This window comes from Haliotis rufescens, unplaced genomic scaffold, assembly GCF_023055435.1.
Source record: "Haliotis rufescens isolate VD_foot unplaced genomic scaffold, xgHalRufe1.0.p SCAF_21, whole genome shotgun sequence".
NCBI classification, from domain to species: Eukaryota; Metazoa; Mollusca; class Gastropoda; order Lepetellida; family Haliotidae; genus Haliotis; species Haliotis rufescens.
Window position 1 is genome coordinate 11,946,572 of NW_025963902.1, and position 27,951 is coordinate 11,974,522.

Below are 27,951 nucleotides of genomic sequence, written 5' to 3' on the forward strand. Positions count from 1 at the left end.
CCCTCTTTGATATAAATACTAGTATATTCTTTTGTCCAAAATAACATTTGGCAAGCCATTCAGCTCACTTATTCTCAGCTGCACATCTTTTATTTGCAAATTATTCATTTTTTTAAAATAAGATATCAAAAATAAATGACAGAAAACTGACAAGTCGAATGTGGTTTTCGGATTTAAGTAATTTTTATAGAGAATATCTCAGACATATTCAGTTAAGCGTGGCAAATTTGACATTACTGAATCGGTCCTTTCATGGACAGTGTTAACAGTAGACACATATTATATGAATTAATTACAATAAAAGTATGAAGGAATGCCATATCCACCATGTCAAAGAGATGTATAGAAGTATTTCTAAACACATATGGAGACCATGTCAATATTCAAACCACGTGGGGATTCCTTAGTAGCGCTGTGCCTGTCGTAAGAGCAGCTTGACGGATTGGGTGGTCAGACTCGGTAACTTCGTTGACTTGCTGCTTGTTGATCGGTGCTTACAATATCAATCACTGGTTGGCCTGGTGATGTATCGATCATGTTCGAGCAGCCGTCATATTGGTTGAATATTGCTTTGTGCGACATTAAACTACAAACAAGCTTTAATATTCAAAGCTCGTTCAAATTTAAGGTGTTTAAAGAAAGGAAGAATTATAATCTTATCAACTAATGTAAAAACATTTAGTACAAACTATGTGATGGACAGAGCATAAATAGCTTTAACTGATTAAATTGTGTGGGAGTAACATTCTAGTCTCTTACAGGTCAGATAACCCAGAATATATGTACGTCAACCATTTAGGAAATTTAAAACCCATTTTATTAATAAATAAGTGAGTTGGGTGTAAAGCCTCGTTTAACAGTATTCCAGTCATATCGCTGCGTGTCAGCTTAATGTGGGAGGAAAGCCCGAAGTGATGCAGGTCTCAGACGTTTACCACTTTGGTGAAACCCACGAGCACGAGTATGGTGCTGACAAACCTAGAAACACAATTGGGACGCACCGGGATTCGAACCCACAATCACAGGTTTCTGTCGTGCCCAAGGGACGCAACTCTGCACAGCGAATCGCGGACTTAGACGACTGGGCCATCCGTGCCCCTAATAATATTAGTGATTTGTGGTATATAGACCATCATGTGGTTGTGAATATGTATTGAGGAATCCATTTTTCCAATGGATCCAACTGTATTCATTAACAATTTGTCAGAATTTAGTGCTGATCTTTTAGAATAGCTTTCTTTTCTTTCAAAACTTTCGAAATAATTCTTCCGATTTTTATATATCATTGTGTTTATGATACCCCCCGTTTAAAGCACTTGTTGTGGAAGAGGATTGCCTCTACATGTCAACGCTAGCTGTATTCATTAAATCTATACCCCAGAGCGAGGACCGACAAAGTCATATTTATAGATAGTTAATAAAAGCAATCAATTCGTACACAAACCAAACTCAGGCGAGCTGACATAGAACTTAAGTGCGTACTTTAGACATCATCTTCCCGAGGCAAGAGAGTTAACTGACTATAAAAGTCCAGTTTCCACCCTTGCCGAGGCTGGTATTATGGAGTGTACATTTTGGCTGGACTAACGAGTCTATGCATAGTCCAATCAAAATCGCGCACCAAAATCGAAATCCGGTTCGTAAACTGTCGTGCAGATTCAGGTCGATTGCAGGATTTGCAAAGCATGTGCACCGCCTATGCGATGTCAGCAGATATCTTCCAAATCTTTTCATGTTTTTGATCAAGGTACTCGCGAGATTTGATGCATTTCGCGATGTAAGACCCGTTTGTTTTTTTCATCACAATATGGATCTTGATTATCGACCAGATCGTCCTGACTCAGCGCCACCATTTTGTGTGAAGCAAACGCAGGTGATACGAGAAGTTGAATCTGATTGGTCCATAGGAGAGGCTTAGAAGGGACATAACTGGTAATAGCCACTGGTGGCGCTACGATCGAGCGCAGTAATTCCAGCCTAGTTCGGCAAGGGTGGAAACTGGACTTTAAATGTCAGTTAACACCTCTTGCCTCGGGAAGATGTTTAGACATAGACCATGCATACCATGAAACATACGAATGACCTCAGCAACTTCAGCCATTTCAATATTTATGTTCACTTTACTAATTCTAATATTTAAAAATCGAAAGTATGATTCCTCCTTATATTTTTGTTGTCTTTATTGAAGTATGAGCTATTTTGGTCCGTCACAAACAAAATTGTAAACATTGCAAATACATATGGGCTAAATTGTCCGAAGCACAATGTCACATATATTTACATATGTAACAGGTAAATAAATAATTTGTTTTGAAATAGGTGATTAGTTAATCACTTTGATACATTGTTAATCTCTTGGTGTACCATCGACATGGATATTACACTGAATGAAGTTTTGGAAAGCCATGACTAGTGATAGCTCAAATGAACGGATGTCGCAGTCAAGGGAGCCGTTTCCTGAATGTAATTAAACAAACACATGGGTACAAATCTATCAACCAACATGGCCCTACAAGTAACAACATCAATTACTATGACACAATTCTGTTTTCCGTACACACTGCGGTGTGGAACCGACAATCTACATTTTTCCACGTTTCATAAATACAAGCGTATTCCCAAAATTAATTTAAATACTCCGGATTATATTATATTATATTTACCAATATCCTTACGCGCTTTCTGATTGGCCTTCGTCGTTCGACGCATGGCGCCCTTCGTGAGGGGGACAAGCCTTGTTGTAAGTTACGGAAACATGCGAATGGTGACGAATACAGTGATCGATGTATAGAGTTGTCTCCCTTAGCTAATGAGAGGATCCACTTGTGAAACACTTTATCCTATACTTTCACGGATAGTAAGTTTACATTATCAGCATTAGCCCCCGACTCAAGAGGATGACTACAAAAACGCCGATTGTTAGACATGATATGCTTTATTGCCTTCAAATGTCCTGCTAACAAGCACCCTGGTGTGCCACCATGACCGTCGCAGTATCCCCGGACCTGTAAAACATATTTGAAAAACAGACATTATTTCAAGTCGACGAGAGTAACTCCGGTAACTTTGTTCACAGACTACCGAGAACGTACGGCAAGCATAGTCGCCTTACGGCAAGCATGGGTTGCTGAAGACCTATTCTACCCCGGATCTTCATTGGTCCTCGGCGGTAAGTGGCACAGGTGAACAATACGGCTAAGGCGCCGCAATTCGCTGTGCAGAGTTGCCTCCCTTAGACGTGCCAGAAATCTTTGATTGTACTTGTAAGCCAGGATATGTTGAGTTGTGACCTCACAATTAACCCCGTATGACTTTGTATAGGTGAGGTGAAATGGGGTTTAACGTCGCGTCCAAGATTATTGCACTTATTATCACTGCATCACTTGAGGCTTTCCTCTAACATCAAGCTGACACGCCGTGATATTATAAAAAATACAAAACAGCGTTAAAGGATCTCACTCGATTCTGTATAAACCGCCGTGATACATGGCTGGAATTGTGCTCACTGTGTGGTGAAACAATTAACATCACATTGCAAGAATGATCTGGCCGTTTTAGTGTGACGTCGAACTCCGATAACGTCAGTCTATATACTTGTATATTTTGTAGATGTGACTTACATGCACAGCCTCACGCCCATTTCACAAGAATTGGAGTATGTGATTCCGTTAGATCCACAGATCGGTGCGTAGTTCAGTGGACATGCTCTCAGACAATCGCGAATGTCATCCGCACCAACCGCTGTAAAATAATTGAATTAGTTCATGAAAGTTAATGCTTAAGTCTAATAAATAATTTGGGTACTTGAACCCTCCAGTCTTTCGTGCCCAGAAATGCGAGAGTTGCCAGATGATCCGATGATCACATGTTTGAATCCCAGAGTCGACCTGATCCCTATACTCATGACTGTGGGTCTGACCAAAGTGATAAGATGCTGAAACTGTTACAATTTAGGATTTCCTTCCACATTAAACTGACACACAGTGAAAGAACCCCTGACAATATGTTTAGTTAGATCACAGTGACGCCTCGAACTCGATTCGCAAAAACTTCCTTGTCACCACAGAAGCCACATTGGCATCTGGGGCTAATAACTTTAAATCGATATAAGTTCTACGGCCTTAACAAATTTAAGTGTCAGTGTGGTTTTAAAAGACGCACGCACGCACGCACGCACGCACGCACACGCACACGCACACGCACACGCAGGCACGCACACACACACACACACGCGCGCGCATCCATTTACGCATTCATGCAGATGGATCGTGTTATATTTGAGTCATCATTTTTGATTCAGTCAGGGAAGGTAGCAAAATGACATTTAAATGTATTTATAAATTTATTAATTATTTTTCTTCCTTATTGAGTTTCAAACACTTAAATGGACATGCCTTATTAGGTTCAAGTCTTCGCTCGCTCGCCGCTGGGGTCAGACTCGGGTTCGATTCCTCATATATTCACCAGGAATATTTACTAAAAGTGCGTAAAACCCAACTCATTAACTTATGTTTCAAGTCTTACCAGCCAAAAGCAGGACACAAACGACGAAGGCTCGAAACATCGTGTACACTTGTGTGTGTTATGAACAACTGGTGTGTTTCAGTTTAATCCGTTCTGGCCTGTTTATCTACTTTGCCACAGACCAAGTTTTTGTTGTGATCAGATTAGAAAGACACATTAAAGTAACCTGGGCTGTGAATCTGTATAATTTATAGTGTTAAAGCCGCTCGGTCGTTACAAAGTTACGCTATTGATTTGCCTTTGCGTGTGTTTGTGACAGGTGCCACTGGTGTGTAATGAACAAATGACGTGTTTCAGATTTATCTGTTCTTGCCTGTTTATCTACTGTGAGACAGACCAGTTTTTTTCTTGTTGAATTCAGTTTTCAAATAAGGAGTCTGTATAACTTACGTGGATGGGTGAAATAGTGTTTAAAGCCGCTTGGGCGTTACTAAAGTTACGCTGGTCGTTTACTGTTACAGGTGAGGTGAGGTGAAATTGGGTTTAACGTCGCGTCCAAGATTTTTGCACTGATATAGCGACGTGCATGTACGTGTGTGTGTTTGTGTGGCTGCTTGTACTAGTCTGGACTGATGCCGATTTATAGAGCTAGCTCACTGAGATACCATGCCGCAGTTTAACATGAATACCCTACTCAGACACAGTATACTGACTCCAAGCCGACCAGTCCTTGTTTAAGCCCCTTAATGCCGAGCGCCAGACAGGGTAACAGCAAGTACCATCTTTTAACGCCTTTTGATATGACGCGGCCGGGGATCGAAGCCCGGACCTTCCGCTCTCCGGGCGGACGCTCTACCACTAGACCACGGAGGCGGTCTTACTTTCATATAGTAATATGATGGCGAATAACAAATATATATTATATAGTAGTATGGCGAAAACTGATCAGTAGCGGTACATGACTATCACGTTACGCAGCATTACCTGTTGACAGTCGTGCACCTGATATAACCGTTTAAATCGTTTTCGTTGGGTCTGTCTCCATACTTAATTTCTGGAAGACAAAGAAAAACATGTAGAAAGCTGGCCGTTCTGATATTCCAGGCAGTGTATAATCTTATATGGACTCCCTGGTTATACGAACTATATGCGGAAGGAATCGGCGTTACGTGGATTCAGGTCATATTCCTACGCCATGCATTGCTGCACGAGGTATTATGGCGGTCGTGGATTCAGCCGACCATAATGGAATCGTTCGGCTAAAACACTGAACTGAAATAGTTGGGGATAATGAAAGTATTTAAAGATATTTTTAAATGAAATTGTGTGTTCGGTCTTCATTACAAAAAATATTCCCAAAAATATTCATTATCCCTAACTGTTTTTTTGTTTGGTGTTTTTACTTTGAGATCTATCTGATGTACGCCGACATTGACACATATTTCATAACGTTTCCTTCATCTCGATTGTCGCTACTGTGTGTTATCCTTGACATATCTGTTTCAGCAATACTTTTGTTTTCCAGTTTAAAAGATATTTCATTCAGTTAACGTTAGTTTCAGCTGGGATGTCGGTGTAAACTAACATGCAATCTTTTCCCAGTCGTGTTGACCGCTTCGGTAGTCTCTGGCGTCAATTTGCGTGTTAGTAAAAGAAGCATTTGTAAAATATCTGAAATCAGTCTCAAGTCGACAAGTGTCACATTGGCATTTTCGTTCTTGATTTGAAATATTTTCTTGGAGATTTGTTAAGAGGGCTCTCGTGTGGTTTATTCACTAATGATATTTTGATATCAAGTTCGCACTCCAGTAAATCTAAAATGACAACGCTGGAGAATGATCAGTGATGAGTGAGTGAGTGAGTGAGTTGGGTTTTACGCCGCTTTTAACAGTATTCCAGTTATATCGTGGTGTCAGCTTAATGTGGGAGGAAAGCCCGAAGTGATGCAGGTCTCAGACGTTGACCACTTCGGTGAAACCCATGAGCACGGGTATGGTGCTGACAAACCTAGAAACATAATCGAGGCGAACCGGGATCAGTGATGAGAATTGTACAGCTGAAAATCAGTGATTGTCCTGTCGATACACAGGCAGTATCTCAGTAATACGTGGTACATTGATAGCAAGCCAGCACCCCTGTAACTTGTGATGTATCCATACAAACGTTACAATGCTAAGGGTACTTTCTCCACCCTGGCTTGCATTATGTGTGCTTCAGAGAATCTAGCAGTTTTGAAACACGAATAAAATAATGAATTTGGTATCCTCGCAATTATTGCCATATACTTCACTAAGAACCCTGCATTAATCAATACTTCAAGAAGGGCACACTATCGAAATGAAGTGTTCGCCTTGGAAACGGTGCGTATGCTCTCACAACCTATAACCTTGATTAACAGATCCTTTTAAATAACTCTGTATCGTAACAAAACAGAGCAGTATTGCCCTGTGAGGACCCTGGTTATAGAGGAGTGAGTGAGTGTGGTTTTACGCCGCTTTTAGCAATATTCCAGCAATATCACGGCGGGGGACACCAGAAATGGGCTTCACACATTGTACCCATGTCGGGAATCGAACCCGGGTCTTCGGCGTGACGAGCTAACGCTTTAACCTCTAGGCTACCCGACCGACCCTGGTAACAGATGATGTTACAAAGACCAGTTTAGTGTGTTACCTCAATGGTCAAACATCAAATACACGATATCATTCATAATTATACGTATATAAGACAGAACGTTATATTTATCATACAATTTATACTCTTTAAAAAAGGGACCGCCTCCGTGGTCTAGTGGTAGAGCGTCAGCCCGGAGAGCGGAAGGTCCGGGGTTCGATCCCCGGCCGCGTCATACCAAAAGACGTTAAAGGATGGTACTTGTTGTTACCCTGCCCGGCGCTCGGCATTAAGGGGCTAAAACAAGGACTGGTCGGCTCGGCGTCAGTGTGACTGTGTCTGAGTGGGATATTCATGTTAAAACTGCTGCATGGTATCTCAGTGAGCTAGCACTATAAATCGGCATCAGTCCGGACTAGTACAAGCAGCCACACAAACACACACACGTACATGCACGTCGCTATATAAGTGCAATAATCTTGGACGCGACGCTGAACCCCATTTCACCTCACCTCACCTTCAAAACAAAAGAAACGCAAAGACAGGTTTGTGTGAGGAAAATACATTTATACGAGGAACCGTACAAGGTATTGAGCCAAAATGATGTGGAGAGAACATTAATTATATTTTGGTGATTGTAGTCATCTCAGTTATGGGTACATAGAAAAAGTCAAAGGTGAAGGTCAGCTACCAACGCGTATGTGCCCCGTTGGAATCGATAGCGGCCTGACACCTTCTGCCTATGGAAGAGACGACTATGCGAATCACATCCTTGGGAATGGTAGCCAACTCGGCCTGCAACGCAAAAGACAACTGCTGCAACGTCTGGGTTTGTGGTTGACGTCGGCGTAGCCGTCTATTCAATTCATCCCACGGGTGCTCTGTCGAATTCAAATCTGGATCTGGAGGGCCAGGGGAGAACATCAACGTTGTTGTTGTGTAGACAGGCTGTTGTGATTCGTGCTGTATGCGATCAAGCGTTGTCCTGCTGGAATACACCGTTGCCGTTGGTTGCATTTGGCAGGACGTGTGGTGGGAGAATTTCGTTGATGTATCGTTAAGCCGTAAGATTGCCCTTGATATCGACCAAACCTGTCCTGCCATGATGAGAGATAGCCGCCCACATCATAACGCTACCCCCACCAAATCTGTCCACTTCTTGTACGCAGTTTCCGGGGTTACGTTCTCCCCGACGTCTGTAGATCCGTGCTCCTCCTCGACGGAGGAGAAGTCTTGATTCAACGCTGAACTAGACATCCCTCCATCGCAGTTGAGGCCATACCCTACATTGAAAACCCTGGCTACAGCTGATCGGGATTCCCCTGCCTGCAAGCGGCCTATGTCGTTGTTTCTTTGCACTTCTGTCAATCTTGGCATTTTGTTGAATTGTCACTGTTCAATTGACGCAGATGCCAGCCAATCAAAGCCCCTGCACTTTAATACCGTTCATAGAGCTGCTGCACGTGCAGTGCGTGCAGCTTCATGGCCCTTTGTAAAATGCACTTACCACTTGTGTAAATGCTCTGTGGATCATGCTATGTGGACCATGTTCTGTGGATCATGCTCTGTGGATCATGCTCCATGGATCATGCTCTGTGGACCATGCTCTGTGGATCATGCTCTGTGGATCGTGCTCTGTGGATCATGTTCTGTGGATCATGCTCTGTGGATCATGCTCTGTGGACCATGCTCTGTGGATCATGCTCTGTGGATCATGCTCTGTGGATCATGCTCTGTGGATCATGCTCTGTGGACCGTGCTCTGTGGATCATGCTCTGTGGATAATGCTCTGTGGATCATGCTCTGTGGATCATGCTCTGTGGACCATGTTCTGTGGATCATGCTCTGTGGATCACGCTCTGTGGACCGTGCTCTGTGCATCGGGCTCTGTGGACTATGCATTGTGGATCGTGCTCTGTGGACCGTGCTCTGTGGACTATGCTCTGTGGATCATGCTCTGTGGACTATGTTCTGTGGACCACGCTCTGTGGACCGTGCTCTGTGCATCGAGCTCTGTGGACCATGCTCTGTGCATCATGCTCTGTGGACCATGCTCTGTGCATCATGCTCTGTACATCGTGCTCTGTGGACCATGCTCTGTGCATCATGCTCTGTACATCGTGCTCTGTGGACCATGCTCTGTGCATCGTGCTCTGTGGATCATGCTCTGTGGACCATGTTCTGTGGACTATGTTCTGTGATCATGCTCTGAAGGTATATCTCCTTGTCTTCCGCTCGTAATGGTCCCCACTCGGGTGAAGGTCTGCTTGCAAATCTCAGGCGCTGCAAAAGAAATGTTTCCCAGGAAGGCGTTGATAAATTATTGACCTATGTTCGTATTCGTTTGTCTGTTTGTTTATTGTTTAAACTTGCTCTCAGCATATAGCTATATGACGGCGGTCTGTAAATAATTGAGTCGTAAAGTACTATGCGTAAAAACGTACCTCGCAAAGGCTCCCTTTTCCCTTGACGACTAGGACCACCAAGGTGATAGGTATGGGCAACGACATCACCACCGCAACCATGATACCAATCACCTTTGCATATTCAGGGTAGATGTACTCGCCATAGCTCGGGGGGTCATATAGAAACAGGGAGCATATCAGGGAAGCCTGAAAGTAAATGAAACCACTCTGTACATATAACTGCACATGCTTGCAATGGATTTGTTTAAGTTAATATTTGATTGTTCTTTCTTTCTCCGACAAGCATTGGTTGCTGAAGACCTATTCTACTCGAATGTGCACGGATGTCAGTCTCTGTAACAATGCATAAGATGTAACATCAAATCTTGATCTAATAAACTCTTTGGTGTGAACTTACAAAGAGTATGAAGGGCGTCAAATAAGATGACATGATTTTAAGCAACACTGGAAATCGCCTGCCTGTCATCATCTCAATGTCGTCGCTGAGTCTCTTTGAACCTACAAAACAGAGAAGCGACGTTAACACTGTGTGACTGTAGGATTTGTTTGTCGAAACAGGTTTTGTTTGTTTGTTGTTTAACGTCGCACTCAGCAGTATTCGAGCTATATGACGGCGGTCTGTAAATAATCGAGTCAATCCAGTGATTGACATTAGCATCGATCCACGCAATTGGAATACGATGACATGCATCAACCAAGTCAGCGAGCCTGACCATCAGATTCCGTTTGTCACCTCTTAAAACAAGCATAGTCGCCTTTTAGGCAAGAATGGGTTGCTGAAGAACCATTCTACCCCGGATCTTCGCGGATCTGTGAAACAGGTAATGTATCTCGGTTATACTGTCAAAATGAATGAGTGGAATAGCATTTTCTCGGCTATCATCATCATCATCCTAGGCGTTTACAACTTGCGTGAAACCTACGACTACGAGTACGGTGATTATTACTAGACGAATCTGTTTCGAACCCGTGATCATAAGATTCTGGCCTGTCTAAGGGACGCAACTCTGCAATGTAATGAGTTCACCAACTCTCCAGTTCACAAACTGTAACACTACATCTACACAAATCTGACAATGCTGTGTCAATATGATTTAAAATACCAAATGTCAACACCAGAACTATCAGTTTACAATGGGCGTAGATTCCATTGAGCATAAAACGCAAAATACAGTGAACTACGTTTATAACGAACACCCTTATAACGAACTGCCGGATATGACGAACTCATTTAGAAACCCGTCTATTTGCTGTATATATGCAGCATATATATGCTTATATATACAACGGTTATAACGAATTAAAATTAGTGGTCCCTTTGAGTTCGTTATAACCGTAGATTACTGTAGTGGTGAAAAAATATATAAATTGATAACTGACTATGAATGATGACACCAGGAGTTAGCGAACTGGGTAAGCATGTCCTCCTTCAGTGTTTCATATGCTTATAACAAACTACGGTTATAACGAACTACGGTTATAACGAATTAAAATTAGTGGTCCCTTTGAGTTCGTTGTACCGTAGGTTACTGTAGTGGTGAAAAAATATATTGATAACTGACTATGAATGTTGATACCAGGAGTTAGCGAACTGGGTAAGCATGTCCTCCTTCAGTGATTCATATGCTTATAACAAACTACGGTTATAACGAACTACGGTTATAACGAATTAGAATTAGCGGTCCCTTTGACTTCGTTAGAACCGTAGGGTACTGTAGTGGTGAAAAATATATAAGCATGACCTCCTTCAGTGGTAACTCCCGCCACTTACATAATTTGCATACATAAGTAATAATGACGTATGTTATATTGTGCTTTAAGGTTTTACCATAGATCCAGTTGATGGCGACACACTCGAGGCAGCCAATGAGCAGTGCGTTGAAGGAGGAGGCGTACCAGTCTAACAGCTGGAAGAGGTAGATTCCGCCCTGCATAGGGGATAACATCAGTGTTTCATTTGTTGTTTGTTTGTTTGTTGTTTAACGCCGCACTCAGTGGTATTCCAGCTTTATGACGGCTCTCTGTAAATAATCGTGTCTGGACAAGACAGTCAAGTGATTGACGTCATGAGCATCGATCCCCGCAATTGGGCTATGATGACATGCATCAACCAAGTCAGCGAGCCAGACCACCCGATCCCGTTAGTCGCCTCTTACGACGAGCATGGTCGCCTTTTACGGCAAGCATGGGTTGCTGAAGACCTATATATTCTTCCCCGGATCTTCCCGGGTCGTTTCGTTTGTAAAGAGTTGCTAATTAAAGAGGCATAATATCTTTGATCAACAATGACTTTCTTCATTTGTAACGTTTGTTTACATTTAGAATTATCAAACCTTCAAACGACATGGCAGATTTGGTCATGTTTCGCAGCATTCATTCCAGAATCACTGAAAATTGTTCTCTTTAGGTATCATAATAATAAAGTAAACTACGTTTATAACGGACATCCTTATAACGAACTGCCGGATATAACGAACTGTTTTGAGTCCCGTCCATTTGCTGTACATATATGTTTATAACGAACAACGGTTATAACGAATTAAAATTAGTTGTCCCTTTGAGTGCGTTATAACCGTTTTTATGTACCTGTCTTAGCATGTCCATATAACACTGAATCCAAGTCATGTCAGAGATCAGACCTCAATGAAACAAACAGGTTTGGCCATGAGATATACGTACCTCGGTTACAAAGGGAATGGACACAGCGAAGCTAGCTAGACACACCCCAGCAGTGACCCACGACCTCCGTTGTTGAAGCTGTTTTGGACACGCGTCTATGATTCCAGCTATGTTAGTTTCCGTCATCCCGAACTGCGAACGTACCAAATTAGCTTCAGCAGTTTCACAAAGTTTGTTTGTTTGTTGTTTATCTCCGCTCTATTCAATAGCGGTCTGTAAATAATCGAGTTTCGTCCAGACAATCCAGTGATTGGCATCATGAACATCGATCAAGGCAATTGGGATACGATGACATGCATCAAGCAGGTCAGCGAGCCTGACGACCCGATCTCAGGGTCGCTTTAACCACGGGGCTACCCTACCGCCCTTGAACCCAAGAACCGGGTTTGATTCCCAAGAAGGGTATAATGTATAAGGCCCACACTTAGTTCCCCTCGTGGTGACTGGAATATTGCTAAGTGTGACGCACAATCACTCTTTAGACATTTATTTAGTAGATCATGTTACTGTTGGATTCTGGTGTCCCAGATGCGATATTGATAAAATACGGCATAAAACCATACTCACTCACTAATTACTGTTTAATCATCATTTGCATGGCACATGCGTTTTAAATGTTGGTTAACATCAGGTTAACGTGTCATTAGAAGTCATCTGATAACATCACAACGTTTTAAGTATTGCATACCAAAGAATCTATTCCCATCACAAAGAGCATGAGGAAGAACAGGACTGCCCACAGCTGAGACACCGGAAGCTGGGCGATTGCCTCTGGGTAGATGATGAACCCCAGACCAGAACCTGAAACAGACATGAATTTAGTTTTACGCCGCCTTCAAGAATGTCCCAGCAATATCACAACGTGGAACATAAGAAATAGGCTTCACACTTTGGAGAAATTGAACTCAAGCCTCCGGCGTAACGAGCGAACGCTTAAACCACTACCTTACGCCGCGTCTTCGATTCAGTGTGAGTTTTGACCCCTCTATGAGCAGTCTTTCAGTTATATCACGTGTCAGCTTGATGTTGAGATTAGCTCTAGATGACAAAGTTCCTGCACTTAAACCATTTCAGTGAAAGCTTAGAAACTTGTCATGGTGTCGACAAACCAAGGGCGAACAACTCTGCTCATCTAATTTCGGTGTCTGAGACTGCACGTACGTGAAATGTCCTGAGTATGTTATGAACCAAATCATAAGGATATCATACCCTTGCTTAAAACTCTACACACACATGGAATGTGTTTGCAAAATGGAAATTATAACAAACATAAAAACATAAAGTTTACGTGTGGGGTAGTCGTTTTCATCTTATATCTTTCTATAGATATCCTTGTCTACTTTTAGTTCTTTTCTGTGGCGACAGGAACGAACACATATTTTTATTGCAAACAGTGCGAGTGGCAGGTGCTGCGGGTAGTGAGTGATTGAGTGAGTGAGTGAGTGAGTTGGGTTTAATGCCGCTTTTAACAGTATTACACTTATGTCAGCTTAATGTGGGAGGAAAGCCCGAAGTGATGCAGATCTAAGATGTTTACCACTTCGGAGAAACCCACGAGCACAGGTATGGTGCTGACAAACCTAAAAACATGATCGGGGCGAACCGGGATTCGAACCCACAATCATAGGTTTCTGGTGTGCCCAGGGACGCAGCAAATCGCGGCACCTTAGAGGACTTGGCCACCCGAGCTCCCTGTAATTCCCTGGAACTAGTTCGGGTGTCACGTTGAAAATCTCGTCATTAATTCAATGTTACAAGTAGGCGTAGTTAGTGTGATTATGAAGAGATAGGTCAGCTGTTACATAGGCTGTTCATCATCATCATCATCATCATCATCATCATCATCATCATCATCATCATTTCCTTCACAGTTCTCTGCGACAGTTTAACGCATCTCCTCCACAGCTCATACGCATCTCGGTGATCGTTCGAACACTTGCGTTAATGAGGTGAAATGGGGTGGAACGTCGCGTCCAAGATCATTTCACTTATACAGCTTATACATTCACGTGTGTGTGTTTGTACTAGTCCGGACTAATGCCGATTTTATGGTGCTAGCACACTGAAATATCATGCCGCAGTTATACACGAATACCCCACTCAAACACAGTATACTGACTCCGAGCCGACGAGTTCTTTTTTAAGCCCCTTAATGCCGGACGCCACGCAGGGTAACAACAAGTACCATCTTTTGGTATGACGCGGCCGGGGATCGAACCCCGGACCTTCCACCCTCCGTATGGAGGCTCTGCCACTATACCCGTCCATTTGTTAATGAAAATATATATCAATAAGTAAGGAACAGATATATTTACCCGATGACACAACTTCTGATATAGGTATCTGCGCCTGATGCGCCATGAAGCCGAGAGTAGAGAAGACCACAAGACCACAGAATATACTACTTGCTTGACCAATGACGGTAACCAACACCAAGTCTCTGAAATCAAAAGACATCAAAATATTAAAATCAGATCACATGTCAAATTTTAGAATGGAATAATATTATTAAGGTAATTATTGGTTTAAGAACGAATAATTGTGTTACTATCACCACCGTGATCACTATTAAAGACCACGCTGTTTGGAAATTCATTTCAGAAGTGAAGTATTACAAGTTACTTCAATGGTCTGTTGTTGAAGTTGTTGTAGCTGCTCATGGTGATCAGTCCGCCGTAGGTAACGCTCGTTGAATAGAACCCCTGGAGCAGCGCTTCCAGCCACACCTGTGAAAAAGCAGGGTCATCAGTGCTGTATTATAGGGGCTGTGCGACGTGGTATAGTAATGGTATATACATATACAAAATAATAAAGCATTGTATAGCAAAGCGATAAAGATATATTGAGGATAGTCCATACGTCGAGTGTAATATCATGTGTCTCTCATCGAGTAAAAAGGAAAGCGAGATATTTTCACTCATTTTGAGTATTCCATGTTGTTTTCCAGCAGAAGATACTTACGATTAAGGGGGGATAATTTGTGGGGAGGTAACTTTTGAAACAAATAGTTCAAGCTGGACACGCTGGAGTACCAAGACAGATTTTTTGCAAAATCTGATTAAAACAAAGATGAATTTAGAGACATTGTTTTGACAGATATTTTATGAACCTGAACGGAAGCTAGTCGTGAGAAGTCTGGACGTAAGAAGAAAAGTATCCCCTCTCCTGCTCCCGGCATCATGCACGACCTTATGAGCAGCACCGTCAGCAGGATATACGGCATCAACGCAGTCACATAAACCACCTGTAAATATAAACCAGAAGTCTTTATTGAGTGGTTAGGAATGAATTGCGTTCATCGATGCTCATAATGTCAGTCATCGGATTATCTGGTCCAATTCGATTATTTACAGACCGCCTTCATATAGCTGGAATATTGCGGCGTTAAACAACAAACAAACAAAGAAAAGAAACAAACAAAGTATCAAGTGAGGACAATACTCAACCCAGAGTTAGTACAATATTTGTTTGTTTGTTTGTTGTTTAACGCCGCACTCAGCAATATTCCAGCTATATGACGGCGGTCTGTAAAATAATCGAGTGTGGACCAGACAATCCAGTGATTAATATCATAAGCATCGATCCACGCAATTGGGATCGATGACATGTATTAACCAAGTCAGCGAGCCTGACCAGCCGATCCCGTTAGTCGCCTTTTACGGCAAGTATTGGTTGCTGAAGACCTATTATACCCCGGAATCTTCACGGGTCGTTAGTACAATATGCTCACACTAACGGCATTGTTACAGCGACTATATGAGTGTGTGCATGGCAGCCTTTAAACAATCTAGTCTGGATCAGTCTGAAGGCGTGGGAGAAGGTCCACGCCATCGGGGCACGGAGAGAGGTTATAAGTCAAAAGCGTGTGATCTGTTCTCAAACATGCGGGTAAATATTACTTTTCCCTTTAACCCCTAAAGGAAATCCTTCACAGGACTTACTTGATGTTCTGAAAAATGATGTGTTGTGGATCTAAGTGGGTCCCCAAACCGTTTGGCTTCTTCTTCCAGGGAATGGTTTTGAGCATCTTAAACATCCTCACACATATCTTAAATTACTATGTATGTCATCGTATTACAATTACGTCGATCGGTGCTTATGATCGTATCCCAATTACGTCGATCGGTGCATCACTGGATTGTCTGGTTCAGACTCGATTATTTACAGGCAGCCGTCATATAGCTCGAATATTGCTGAGCGCGGCGCGTTAAACAACAAACAATACAATAATACAATCTTAAATTACTACATGGTTGGACCCTATTCGGGATAATTCTGTCGAGAAATCCCCATGGGGCCACCATAATGAGATCAGATAAAGAAATCAGTGCGGTGGTGGCCTAGCGAATGGTGCGTCTCACCTTTCCTACAGACTTGACGCCTTTCATGAGACAGAGGAACACGACAACCCAGGAAGCAAGGTTACAGAGGAGGAGATGGACCTGGACTGACCCGACGCTGTCGACTCCACTAGACACCCTCAGTGTGCCGTATCTGTCACAGTAAACGGAACTTTTGGTTTGGTTTGGTTTGTTGTTTAACGCCGATCGGGTGGTCAGGCTCGCTGACTTGTTGATGCATGTCATCTTATCCCGATTGCATGGAACGATGCTCACGATGTCAATCACTGGATTGTCTGGTCCAGATTCGATTATTTACAGACGGCCGTCATATAGCTGGAATATTGCTGAGTGCGGCGTTAAACAACAAACAAACACACGAACATATTTGTAGTCGGTGAGTACACCAGTGGGATGGAAATTTATGTTTGTCTCAATTGATAGTGCTAAGAACGAGACAGATATACATTGTAAACAGCCATAACATGATCAAATCCTAAAAAGCATCCACCCCTATAGGGGCTTTTTTCGTCGGAAGCCTGGTCGGTCACATGACAATGTTTCACATGTGACTATCAAACGAATTAGTACCGTTTAATCTGTATTGTAAACTTCAACCGAATTGGCCTCAAGAGTGTTATATTTGTTTACGTTATCGTCTGGAATCCCATTGAGAAACAAAGCGGTGATATATGTACATGTATGTCAATATGTCAAAAATAACAGGAAGAAAATAGTTAGTTTCAGATGTAAGCTTGCTGTGATTTCTTCAGGCGAGGATCAAGGCCACTGTCAGCCATATTGTCTTTATCATCAAAGCATGTATTTTACTTATACACTTTCCCACACATCTTAGCACTAACCACACAAAGATACTACTTCAAATTTGGTAGAAACGTTGAGAGAAAGTTATGTGTTATATTCAATATATGCAGTTTGTCATATGCATATTTTATATTTGGTTTGAATTAAATACATTTATTTTAAGTTTTATATGCAAGATAAGAGTAGCAATGTTCTTTATGAAGTTAAATGATCAAGATATAACTATATAACGGCAACGGGAGAGAATAACGTTTCTCGATTACTAGTATCTGCCAAAACAGATTCCATAAGGCGTAAAAGGTAAAATGAGGGTGACAATGACATGCACGAATCACTGAAAATCAGTTATGACACCAGGGCCCACTTGCACAAAGCGATCTTTGCGCTAACATGATCGTAACTCCCATACTTTAAAATAGGCTTACAGTGAGTGAGTGAGTGGGTTGGGTTTAACGCCGCTTTTAACAGTATTGCAGTTATATCGCGGCGTGTCAGCTTAATGTGGGAGGAAAGCCCGAAGTGATGCAGGTCTCGGACGTTTACCACTTCGATGAAACCCACGAGCAAGGGTATGGTGCTGACAAACCTAGAAACATAATTCGAACCGGGATTCGAACCCACAATCATAGGTTTCTGGCGTGCCCAAGGGACGCAACTCTGCACAGCGAATCGCGGCGCCTTAGACGACTGGGCCACCCGTGTCCCCCATAGGCTTACAATACTCGTAGCGCTAAGTGGGCCTGTACATATTTATTCCACATTTATTCCGGGCGTTTAGTACTCGGGTAAAATACCATGTATGGTATAATCTTTCTCTTACTGCCAAAATTCTTCTGATGCTGTCAATGTGGCATTCGTCTTTCTCCATGCTGAGTTGAAAAGGCGTTCATCCACAACAGTTGTGTTGGCGTGGGTCTCGCTGGTGGATGAAACGTTTCCAAGCCTATTGACACACAAGGGAGTGTTCCACCAGTTGTCACACGTTGTCCAGGGCAACGCGGCCCAGAAGGAATTGCAGATGTAATACATGGACCAGGTAATTATCACATTGTACAGCACACTTCCGAATACACAGGATAACACCTGCGAGATACCGATACCTGGAACAAAACACGTTTATAACAGTCTGTAATAATATTGTTATGGTGTGATATTTGCTATACATTCTTTTGAAATATGATGAAATTTTTATATATAATATGATATTTTTATGATATAATTTTCATAAGATTGGTTTGGTTTGTTGTTTAAGCCGCACTCAGCAATATCCCAGCAATATGACGGGGGTCTGAAAATAATTGAGTCTGGATGAGACAATCCAGTGATTGATATGATGAGCATCGATCCACGCAATTGGGATCGATGACATGTATCAACCAAGTCAGCGAGCCTGACCACCCGATCCCGTTAGTCGCCTTTTACGACAAGCATAGTCACCTTTTACGGCAAGTATGGGTTGCTGAAGACCTATTCTACCCCGGAATATTCACGGGTCCAAAAGAATAGACCCTCAGTGTACATTTTGACTCTGTCCATTGTTTGGACGCTGGTGGCCTGGGGAAAGGTTATCAATATACAATGGCTACACTGGCGACTGAGTAAGTATTTAATGTTCAAAGATGCGCCTAGGTGACAGGTGCTCCTGATAAATGGTCAGTTCTTGCCCGACCGTTTTGCTAGAGGCGCATACCAGTTATAACAATACACCTCAGTTGTAAGTGACCATATGTTTCCGAACCAAAGGAAATTTAATAATATTCAAATCTTTACATATATAAAAATTTCATCATATTTCAAAAGAATATATAGCAAATATCACACCGTAACAATATATTCCTTCATTGTCTAACATATGCTCATCCTCGAATATTCAACCGTTCTATTATTGTTTGTTTGTTGCTTAACGCCGCACTATGCAATAGTCTGTGAATGTCGGTCTGTGAAATATCGAGTCTGGGCCAGACAATCGAATGATTGATATCATGAACATCGATCCTCGCAAATGGGATACGATGACATGCATCAACCAAGTCAGCGAGCCTGACCACCCGATATCGTTCTATTATGACATACCCTCGACCTATTCGCTATCGTAGCGTCGGTTTGAGCCCGATTCGAACAGCACGACAGTGAGTCATATGCATCCAATCAAATTACTCTCATTAGCGACGGAAATTCTGTGCAACGTTAACGGTTAGATAGAGATGGTGACGTCACTTCCGGAACGAAGCCATTGTGGCGAATGGGTCAGAGTATTTAAAATAACAAAATGAAGACGTTATCGTGACCGTTGTTATTCGTTGTCACTTTTATATTCGAAGTTTTAGGAAGTTTTAGCGATTATATTTTTTCAGAGTTAATTTCAAAATATTTTCACAGTAACGGAATTTAAACGCCTGAATAACATCATACAGTGAGCGTGCGCTGTTTTTATTCCAGCCAGTCTAGGTTACCTTTGCACAATACTTTTCTCTACTGCCGATTTAAATTAGGATGGGATGGTCGGGTTCAGTGACTTAGTTGATAGTAGGTCATTGTAACCTGGGACGTGTTGATCTTGCTATCAACCGCTGGCTTTAAGTGTCCCAGATTATTTACAGACCGCCGTAATATAGATAACAGATGAAGTAGAGCTCCGTACTGAGGTGTATATACATGTCGGTTTCTATAGTTTATTTCGAGGTGAGGTGAAACGGTTTAACGTCGCGTCCAAGATTATTGCACTTATATAGCGACGTGCATGCACGTGTGTGTGTGTGTGTGTGTGTGTGTGTGTGTGTGTGTGTGTGTTTGTGTGGCTGCTTGCACTAGTCCGGACTGATGCCGTTTTATAGTGCTAGCTCACTGAGATACCATGCCGCAGTTTAACATGAATACTCCACTCAGACACAGCATACTGACTCCGAGCCGGCCAGTCCTTGTTTTAGCCCCTTAATGCCGAGCTTATCCAGCAATATCAAGGCGGGGAACACAAGAAATGGGCTTCACATATTGAACCCATTTAGGGAATTCAACCCGGGCCTTCCGAGTGACGAGAGAACGCATTAAGCACTAGGCCACACCACCGACTCTTTTCGCTTTAGTAGTGACTAATACACTAGGTGTCTCTAAACCTGAAGGCTCAGTCCTATAAATCAGACCCTAGACATAAGATGCGTTCTTCGAGAACAAATGGTCGAAGCACTGAAGATGCTGGAAATGTACGGTGGCCCATACCCGCCACCAGTGAGATCATTTTTCACTGTATGCCTCTATATTTTATCTGGCGGCCGCGAGAAACTTTCACTGGTGAGATCATTTTTCACTGTATGCCTCTATATTTTATCTGGCGGCCGCGAGATACTTCCACTGGTGAGATCAGTTTTCACTGTATGCCTCTATATTTTATCTGGCGGCCGCGAGAAACTTCCACTGGTGAGATCATTTTTCACTGTATGCCTCTATAGTTTATCTGGCGACCGCAAGATACTTCAACTGGTGAGATAAAATTTAGAGGTTTACAGGGGAAAATGATCTCACCAGTGGAAGTATCTGGCGGCCGCCAGATAAAATATAGAGGCATACAGTGAAAAATGATCTCACCAGTGGCGGGTATGGGCCACCGTAGAAATGGAACATATTTTTCGAAACAGAAATACAAAAGACTGCTGCGCATGATGTAAAGTGACGCTCCTATATCCGATAAACATTTTCTTTGTGTGAGTGGATAAGTTCGGTTTGAGGCCGCTTTGAAAAGTCCCAGGCATGTCAGCTTGACGTGGGAGGAAAGCCCGAAGTGATGCAGGTTTCAAACATTTACCATTTTGGTGAAACAACATGGATATGGTGCTGACAAACCTAGAACCATAACTGAGGCGAGCCAGGATTCGTGCACACGATAATACGTTTCTATCGTGCCCAGGGAACGCCACCTTACAGCGAATGTCGGCGTCTAAGCTGACTGGGCCATCCGTACCTTCAATGGTTAAATGACATGTAATCAACAATACAATGAGGCAACAACTGACCTTTAAACAGAGGGCAGAGGACCCACACGTGTCCTGCACTCCTGCTTGAGAACTGGCCGATAGTGATCTCCAGCAAAAACAGCGGGACAGAGCACGTGATAATTCCGATAAAGTAAGGGATGAGAAACGCACCTGTCAACAACAAACAAACAAACAAGTAGATAATGGCGACAAGACACATGTGATTATTGGTCTTCATTGACCACCATCGAAAAAAAAGAAAACATAATTAGGTGTCACGAAAGCCCCAAATGAAGGTTTTAGACGTTTACCACTTGGGGTGAAATCCATGAACACGGGCATGGTGCTGACAAATAAAAAACAACGTATTAATGAAGACATTGGAAGTTCACCCATTATGCATGACGGAGACAAGGAGATCTGCAGAGCCTAAAACGGCCTGGTCAACTGTGCTAAGTAAACATTTAAAAATATATCATGGGTGAAATTATTTTAGTTAATGAATTAAGGGGGGGGGGGGGGGATTTGAATTTGAACATAATTTCATTTATATGACATGGTGTCACGCGGGTCGTGGACATTTGCAACTTTGGTGATCCCCTCCCCCCCCCCCCCCCCCCCAACATGGGTATGGTTCTAATAGACAGACCATATGGCCAATCTGGGATAGGTGTTGCAAGGGGCTGAGCAAATGTACATTGTCAATGCAAGAGAATAACCAGTCTTGATTATTCGCCGAAACAGATTTAACGTAAAGGGCAAAATAGCTGTGAAAAACACAGAATGGTCCATTGAAAGTCAGTGATGACATCAGGTATTCCAAGATGCTGCACCCTAGTTCTCTCAGCGCCACTAATGTAAAAGGGGGCATGGGTGGCCCAGTCGTCTAAGGCGCCACGATAGGCTGTGCTGAGTTGCGTCCCTTTGGCACGCCAGAAACCGATGATTGTGGGTTCGAATCCCGGTTCGCCCCGATTATGTTTCTAGGTTTGTCAGCATCATACCCGTGCTCGTGGGTTTCACCGCAGTGGTAAACGTCTGAGACCTGCATCACTTTGGGCTTTCCTCCCACTTTAAGCTGACACGCCGTGATATAACTGGAATACTGTTAAAAGCGGCGTTGAACCCAACTCACTCACTCACGCTGGGCACATGACTTTCATATCCAGGTTTATTCTAGTTGCACCACTGTCACTGCTGGAAATAATCAGAGAGAGTCAGTGATGCAGGGTACTACCAATGGAGGAGAAATGTGATCACATACATGTAGTGAGGTTAAATGTGAAAGTGAAATGCAAACGAGGAACGGTTGAGGTTTGAAACCAGATCGTTGTGTTCAATAAAAGCGACAACAACAATTCCATAATCAAAAGAAATATCTGCTTAAACAGATCATTGTATGATTCCGACTATATCAGAAGCGTTACTGATTGCAAAAAAGCATTATGACAAATGGGAGTTTATCACTTAAAAATGGAATATATATATGCATATGGATTATATTACATTTATAACTGTCCGGGAATTACATTATCAATGCAGAGTTGGGTCTTTTGTTGCTTATCTTACAACTGGTTAAAACAATAAGCAGTAGTGCATAACTGGTATTACATGATTTAATTTTGATAGCATTGAATATTAACATATATATTTAACATTATACGTGAAAAGGCGCGGGCGTTATAGGAATCATTAGACACTAGAGTTGGAAAAATAATCTAAACGACTGATACTCTAAACGAGTTGATTTGTACAATATTTTATGAAACATAGTACACATATAATACATAAAATTTATAAGTATATCGATAACATGATATATATAATAAAAAGTGAGTGAGTGAGTATGGTTTTACGCCGCTTTGAGCAATATTCCAGCAATATCACGGCGGGGGACACCAGAAATGCGCTTCACACATTGTACCCATGTCGGGAATCGAACCCGGGTCTTCGGCGTGACGAGCGAACGCTTTAACAACTAGGCTACTTTTAGGGTAAATTTAAATTCAGCGGAAGAAATTCATTTTGTCGAAAATTTTGCGAAGAAGGTTACTTGTCCAATATTCGATCACCAACAAATATGATCCGCCACTTCAAAAATGTCAGAAAAAGCAACTATCTAGTCAATATCGGATGTGGCTGTCGTCCCAGGTGGTCCCACAGATGTTCTATTGAAGACATGTCAGGGGATCTTGCCGGCGAAGGAAGAAGGTTCACGTTGTTGGCGTTGAAAAATGCTCTGGTACTGCGGGTTGTATGAGGCGCGGCGTTATCTTGCTGGAATAACGTTTGCGGGTGACGTTGAAGAAATGGCAGTACAACTGGCGTTAAGACTTCAATGACGTAGCTTGAAGCAGTGCCATCAATAACAACCAGATCCGTCTTCATGTCTCCACAGATCCCACCCAGACCATCACACTGCCACCGCCGTGTGGTTCAATTTCCTGCACGCAACAACGTGACGTCCGTTCTGTTGATGTGATGACCAAGAGCATGTCGTCCCGAGGAGAAGCAGCGGTAAATGCCGTCTCCCGGAGGGGTGGACATTCTGGGTCTACCGCTCCTATGGCTGTCTGCTGTTCCACCTGTCTGCCCAAACCGGCTGACTAACCTCAGTATCGTCCTTCTCGAACAGCACATTACCCCAGCAACATGGGCCCGAGTTGCCCCCATATCCAACAACCCCATGTGCCCTTTATCTCAGTTCCATTGTTAATCGTTGCATGTCCACTTTTGGCAACTGAATGCGCCAATGCCAAAGAACATTTTCGTACCCGTTTTATACCAGATTTGCATACGGGTATTTTGCGCATGTCAGTGATAGGGATGAATAAGTTGCGCAAAGGCGATTCGTTTAAATTTATATAAAAAGATATTTTGACATTGGTTAAAAATATACTGTAAACATATTTTATTATCCAACAAGACCAAGGGATTGGGCACAAGTGCAGCACTTTAAACCGCCTTCTCCCTGTATACAGTTAAACATAATATTGCATGATGAAAATGAACAATTTACAGTTGAAGCTTCACATTGTGGAAACATAGTGCGCAATATATATACAGTGCTCATATGAAGGATATGTACAATGTGCTGGAAAGTGAAGACAGTGTGCATCTCATACATATCCTAATATGATACACTGTAGTGTTGTATTTAGATTTAACAATATTCTTTTTTTTTTTTTGGGGGGGGGGGGGGGGGGGCGTTTTCGAAGGGGAAATGTTATGATCCTGAGGGAGTGATGTGATCCCGGGATAAACTTGCACTTTTAATTGAGAGACACTTTGGCTTGAAGTTTTATTGATTCTTCTCCTTGTTAAGGTGTTACTTAAAGATTGTATTTTCTGTTCAAGCAAAATTAAAAACATTGTCATTTGTTCACAACTTGCTTGTCTTGTGTTTTGTCTGTCAATACTCCTATTTGGTTCGCTTTACGGGGTTGGAGAATGACGAGATCTCGTGATATCGCGAAAATTGAAACTACCAAGAGCTGGTAACTATGCACAGCGGATAAAGAATACCATGCGTGTATCTGACAGACCACTAGTGACACGGGACTCTCTTAAAATCCATTTGAACTGATTATATACTTCTATAGAGCTTATCTATCAATGCAGCCAATATTGAACCAATGCCCAACCAAAATTCGTCATGGATATCTGGTGTTGATTGAACGTCGATTCAATTTTATAATCCAGCCAAAAAGCAATGTTATTTCTACATTGAAGCAAAACATTGTTTCAATATCAATATATGATGTTGATTCAACGCTGACATTTCAACATCATCACAACTTTCAAATCCAGGCAAAAATCAGTCATTTCAACACTGTTTCCCACTGGTGTTGTGTATAAGATTGTTTCAACATTGGTATCTGATTTTGATTCAACGACGACATTTTAACGCCATCAGAACCTTCAAATCTAACCAAAAATCAAAGTAATTTCAACACTGTTTCCCGCTGGTGTGGTGTATCAATGTATAATAACATACAAACATTGTTTGATTACCTTTTTAGACCCCCCAAAAATTTACAATGTGAATACACATTTCATATTTACCACCGCCATTTCTGTTACAGAGGTAGGGGAATCTCCACAGAGACCCAAGGCCCACAGTGTACCCAAGGAGGGACAGGATGTACTCTCTCTTTTTCGTCCACTCCTCTCTGGTTGCTACGGAACTTCTTTTTCTATACTCTCGCGTCTCTTTGCGACAGACATCCTCAAGAAATGTTTCACTCTCCGCCATGTTTGACTCCACAATGAAACACCGTGACGGTGGTTGTCGGGATGTTCCCGGACATTCTGATCTATATGATATGTGTACGGTGTTCTGAAACCATAAACATCTGCTGCCGCAAATTACATTTTTCAATTTATGTATGTATGTTAATATCTCACTTGGATATTCAAAGTGTGGTCGAATAAACATGTCGATTAACGTGTTCAATTTATGTATATCTGTTAATATCTCACTTGGATATTCAAAGTATGGTCGAATAAACCTGTCGATTGACGTATTCAAAATGTAAAACAATATGCTCGGTTAATTATCTTGAGGATATTATAACACGACATTTCGTTTATATACATTACACTTCGTGTGGTGATACTATGCTTTTAGGTTGTGTGTATTTCAGCGGCTTTCAGAAATACATAACTGTTTGTTTCTTTGTTTGTTGTTTGGCACTCGTGAAGAGCAACCTCCCCGTGGTGAGCGCTGGGTAGCGCTAATAGCTTTTCCCCCGTGTCGACCCGGGGTAGAATGTGTTCACAGCAACCCACTGCTTGTCGTTAGAGGCGACAAAATTGGGCAACCTGTTTGCCGTTTGCAAAGTTTACTTCTGCTTAAATTGTATTCAAACCAAATATGTATGCTTATATGTTGAATTATTTGCAATTTTGCCTAGAGTCTTAAAGCCCAGAAGGCGGTGGCTCATTGGCCAATTTGGTAGTTCATTCCTTGTAATGTTTCTGCTTGAGTATACCCCCCCTCTTGGTATCCTTGGTGCCGCTTGTCTGAGGCCCACAGGACTTTGGCATCGTCCTTGTTGACGCTCCATGGTGGATGGGGAGCCAGGAAGGTGAAACACAACTATACTACCATGGCTACTCAAAACCCCATAAAACAAAAACGTTATGATACTGATGATACTGATGATGAGGAAGATATGATAACTAGACTCTGTTACCCTGAACGCGACACCTGGCCTCGATTCATCGTTGCTGAATCTACTGAAAAACAGTTGACTTCTTGTTCTCGTTTTTTTTTAGAAAAAGCAATTCAGGGTATTGCTGGAACTGTGAAGAATGTCACCAAAACTAGATCTGGTGCAATTCTTATAGAATGTGTTAAAAGAGGCCAGGCAGCTAATCTGCTGGAAGCGAAACTTTTTGCTAATATACCCATAACATGTTATCCACATAAGTCCCTGAACTTCAGCAAAGGCATTATCCGAGACAGAGATAAGAGTCTTGCTAGTCTATCTACTGATGACATTGTAAGTTAGTTACGTGTGCAGGGTGTAGTTGAGGCAAATCGTTTCACCTTTAAGAAGGATGGAATCTTTTCACCATCCAATACCTACCTGCTTACATTTGATGTTCCGAAGCTACCTCAATCAATTAAAGTAGGATGTTTCTCTATGATAATTGACTTGTATGTTCCTAATCCTCTCAGGTGTTTTAAGTGCCAGAAGTTTGGCCATGGACAGAAAACACGTACAAAACATGCCGCTTGGAGGAGATCATGATGGCAACTCATGTGAATCTGAATTTAAATGTGTTAACTGCTTCGGTCCTCACATGTCCTCCTCTAAAGAGTGTCCAGTTTGGAAGTTCGAAATGGCCACCAAGCGCTTAAAAACTGAGAAGAACATCAGTTTTTCAGATGCAAGGAAATTGGCAGCTTCAATTTCACCTTCCAGCAATATTCCCTTGAGAGGCAAATCAAGCTACGCTGAGGTCTCAAAACCTTCCACAACAGCTTTAGACTGTCAAACTGACTTAACTTGGATAAACACTGAAACACCGGTGAGTCTTTGTGAACTCAAGACTTCACCACCACCAAAATCCTCTTCACAAAATACATCAAAATCATCTGAAACTCAGACACCTTCTTTACCACTTCAGAAAAATAAAAATGTAAATGTGAATTATTAAAAAAAAAAAAAATTCCAGTGACCGTCTTCCAAAAGGACACCGAGACCCTGTGTCCATTTTCAACAAATTCGGTGTTTTAGATGACATGGAAGTGTCAGCCAATCAGAGCACCCGCTCAAGGAGCCATTCTCCTAAGAAAAAACGTCGGGATTGGAATTGTCGAGGAATTAAACCAAATTTTGAAGAAATCAAGATTTTAACCCCGTGGCATTTAGCCTCCAGGAAACATTTCTAAGGGACGATTATCCGTTTAACTTGCGCCAGTATGATGCCTATAGTTCTGATTTAAAGATCACCAGCGGTAAGGCCTCTGGGGGCACAAGTATACTTATTAAACAGGGTTCACTACACAGCCCCATTGTACTAAATACTAATTAACAGGCTGTTGCAGTACGACTAACTTTACATGTTGCAATAACTCTGTGCTCTTTATATATATACCTCCATCATACGCTCTCCAAATCAGGG

General features: G+C 42.2%; 1 protein-coding gene and 1 long non-coding RNA gene across 2 annotated transcripts; both read right to left on the bottom strand.

The window, feature by feature from the left end:
• Positions 1–2,916: 2,916 nt before the first annotated feature.
• On the bottom strand, positions 2,917–4,626 carry LOC124145768. The gene is made up of 3 exons (XR_006862593.2): positions 4,525–4,626; positions 3,621–3,741; positions 2,917–3,005 (listed from the first exon to the last, which is right to left on the bottom strand). It is a non-coding gene; the product is annotated as an uncharacterized LOC124145768 (long non-coding RNA).
• A 3,021-nt stretch (positions 4,627–7,647) lies between these two features.
• Positions 7,648–25,570, bottom strand: LOC124145729 (sodium- and chloride-dependent glycine transporter 2-like). Its single transcript, XM_048401340.1, has 13 exons — positions 25,381–25,570; positions 21,355–21,486; positions 18,168–18,447; positions 16,544–16,676; positions 15,292–15,426; positions 14,805–14,908; positions 14,498–14,622; positions 12,871–12,983; positions 12,183–12,314; positions 11,332–11,431; positions 9,901–10,001; positions 9,522–9,689; positions 7,648–9,360 (listed from the first exon to the last, which is right to left on the bottom strand). Exons 1-13 carry the CDS (start codon positions 25,568–25,570, stop codon positions 9,238–9,240), a joined length of 1,836 nt encoding a protein of 611 aa, XP_048257297.1. The 3' UTR covers positions 7,648–9,237.
• Positions 25,571–27,951: the final 2,381 nt, after the last annotated feature.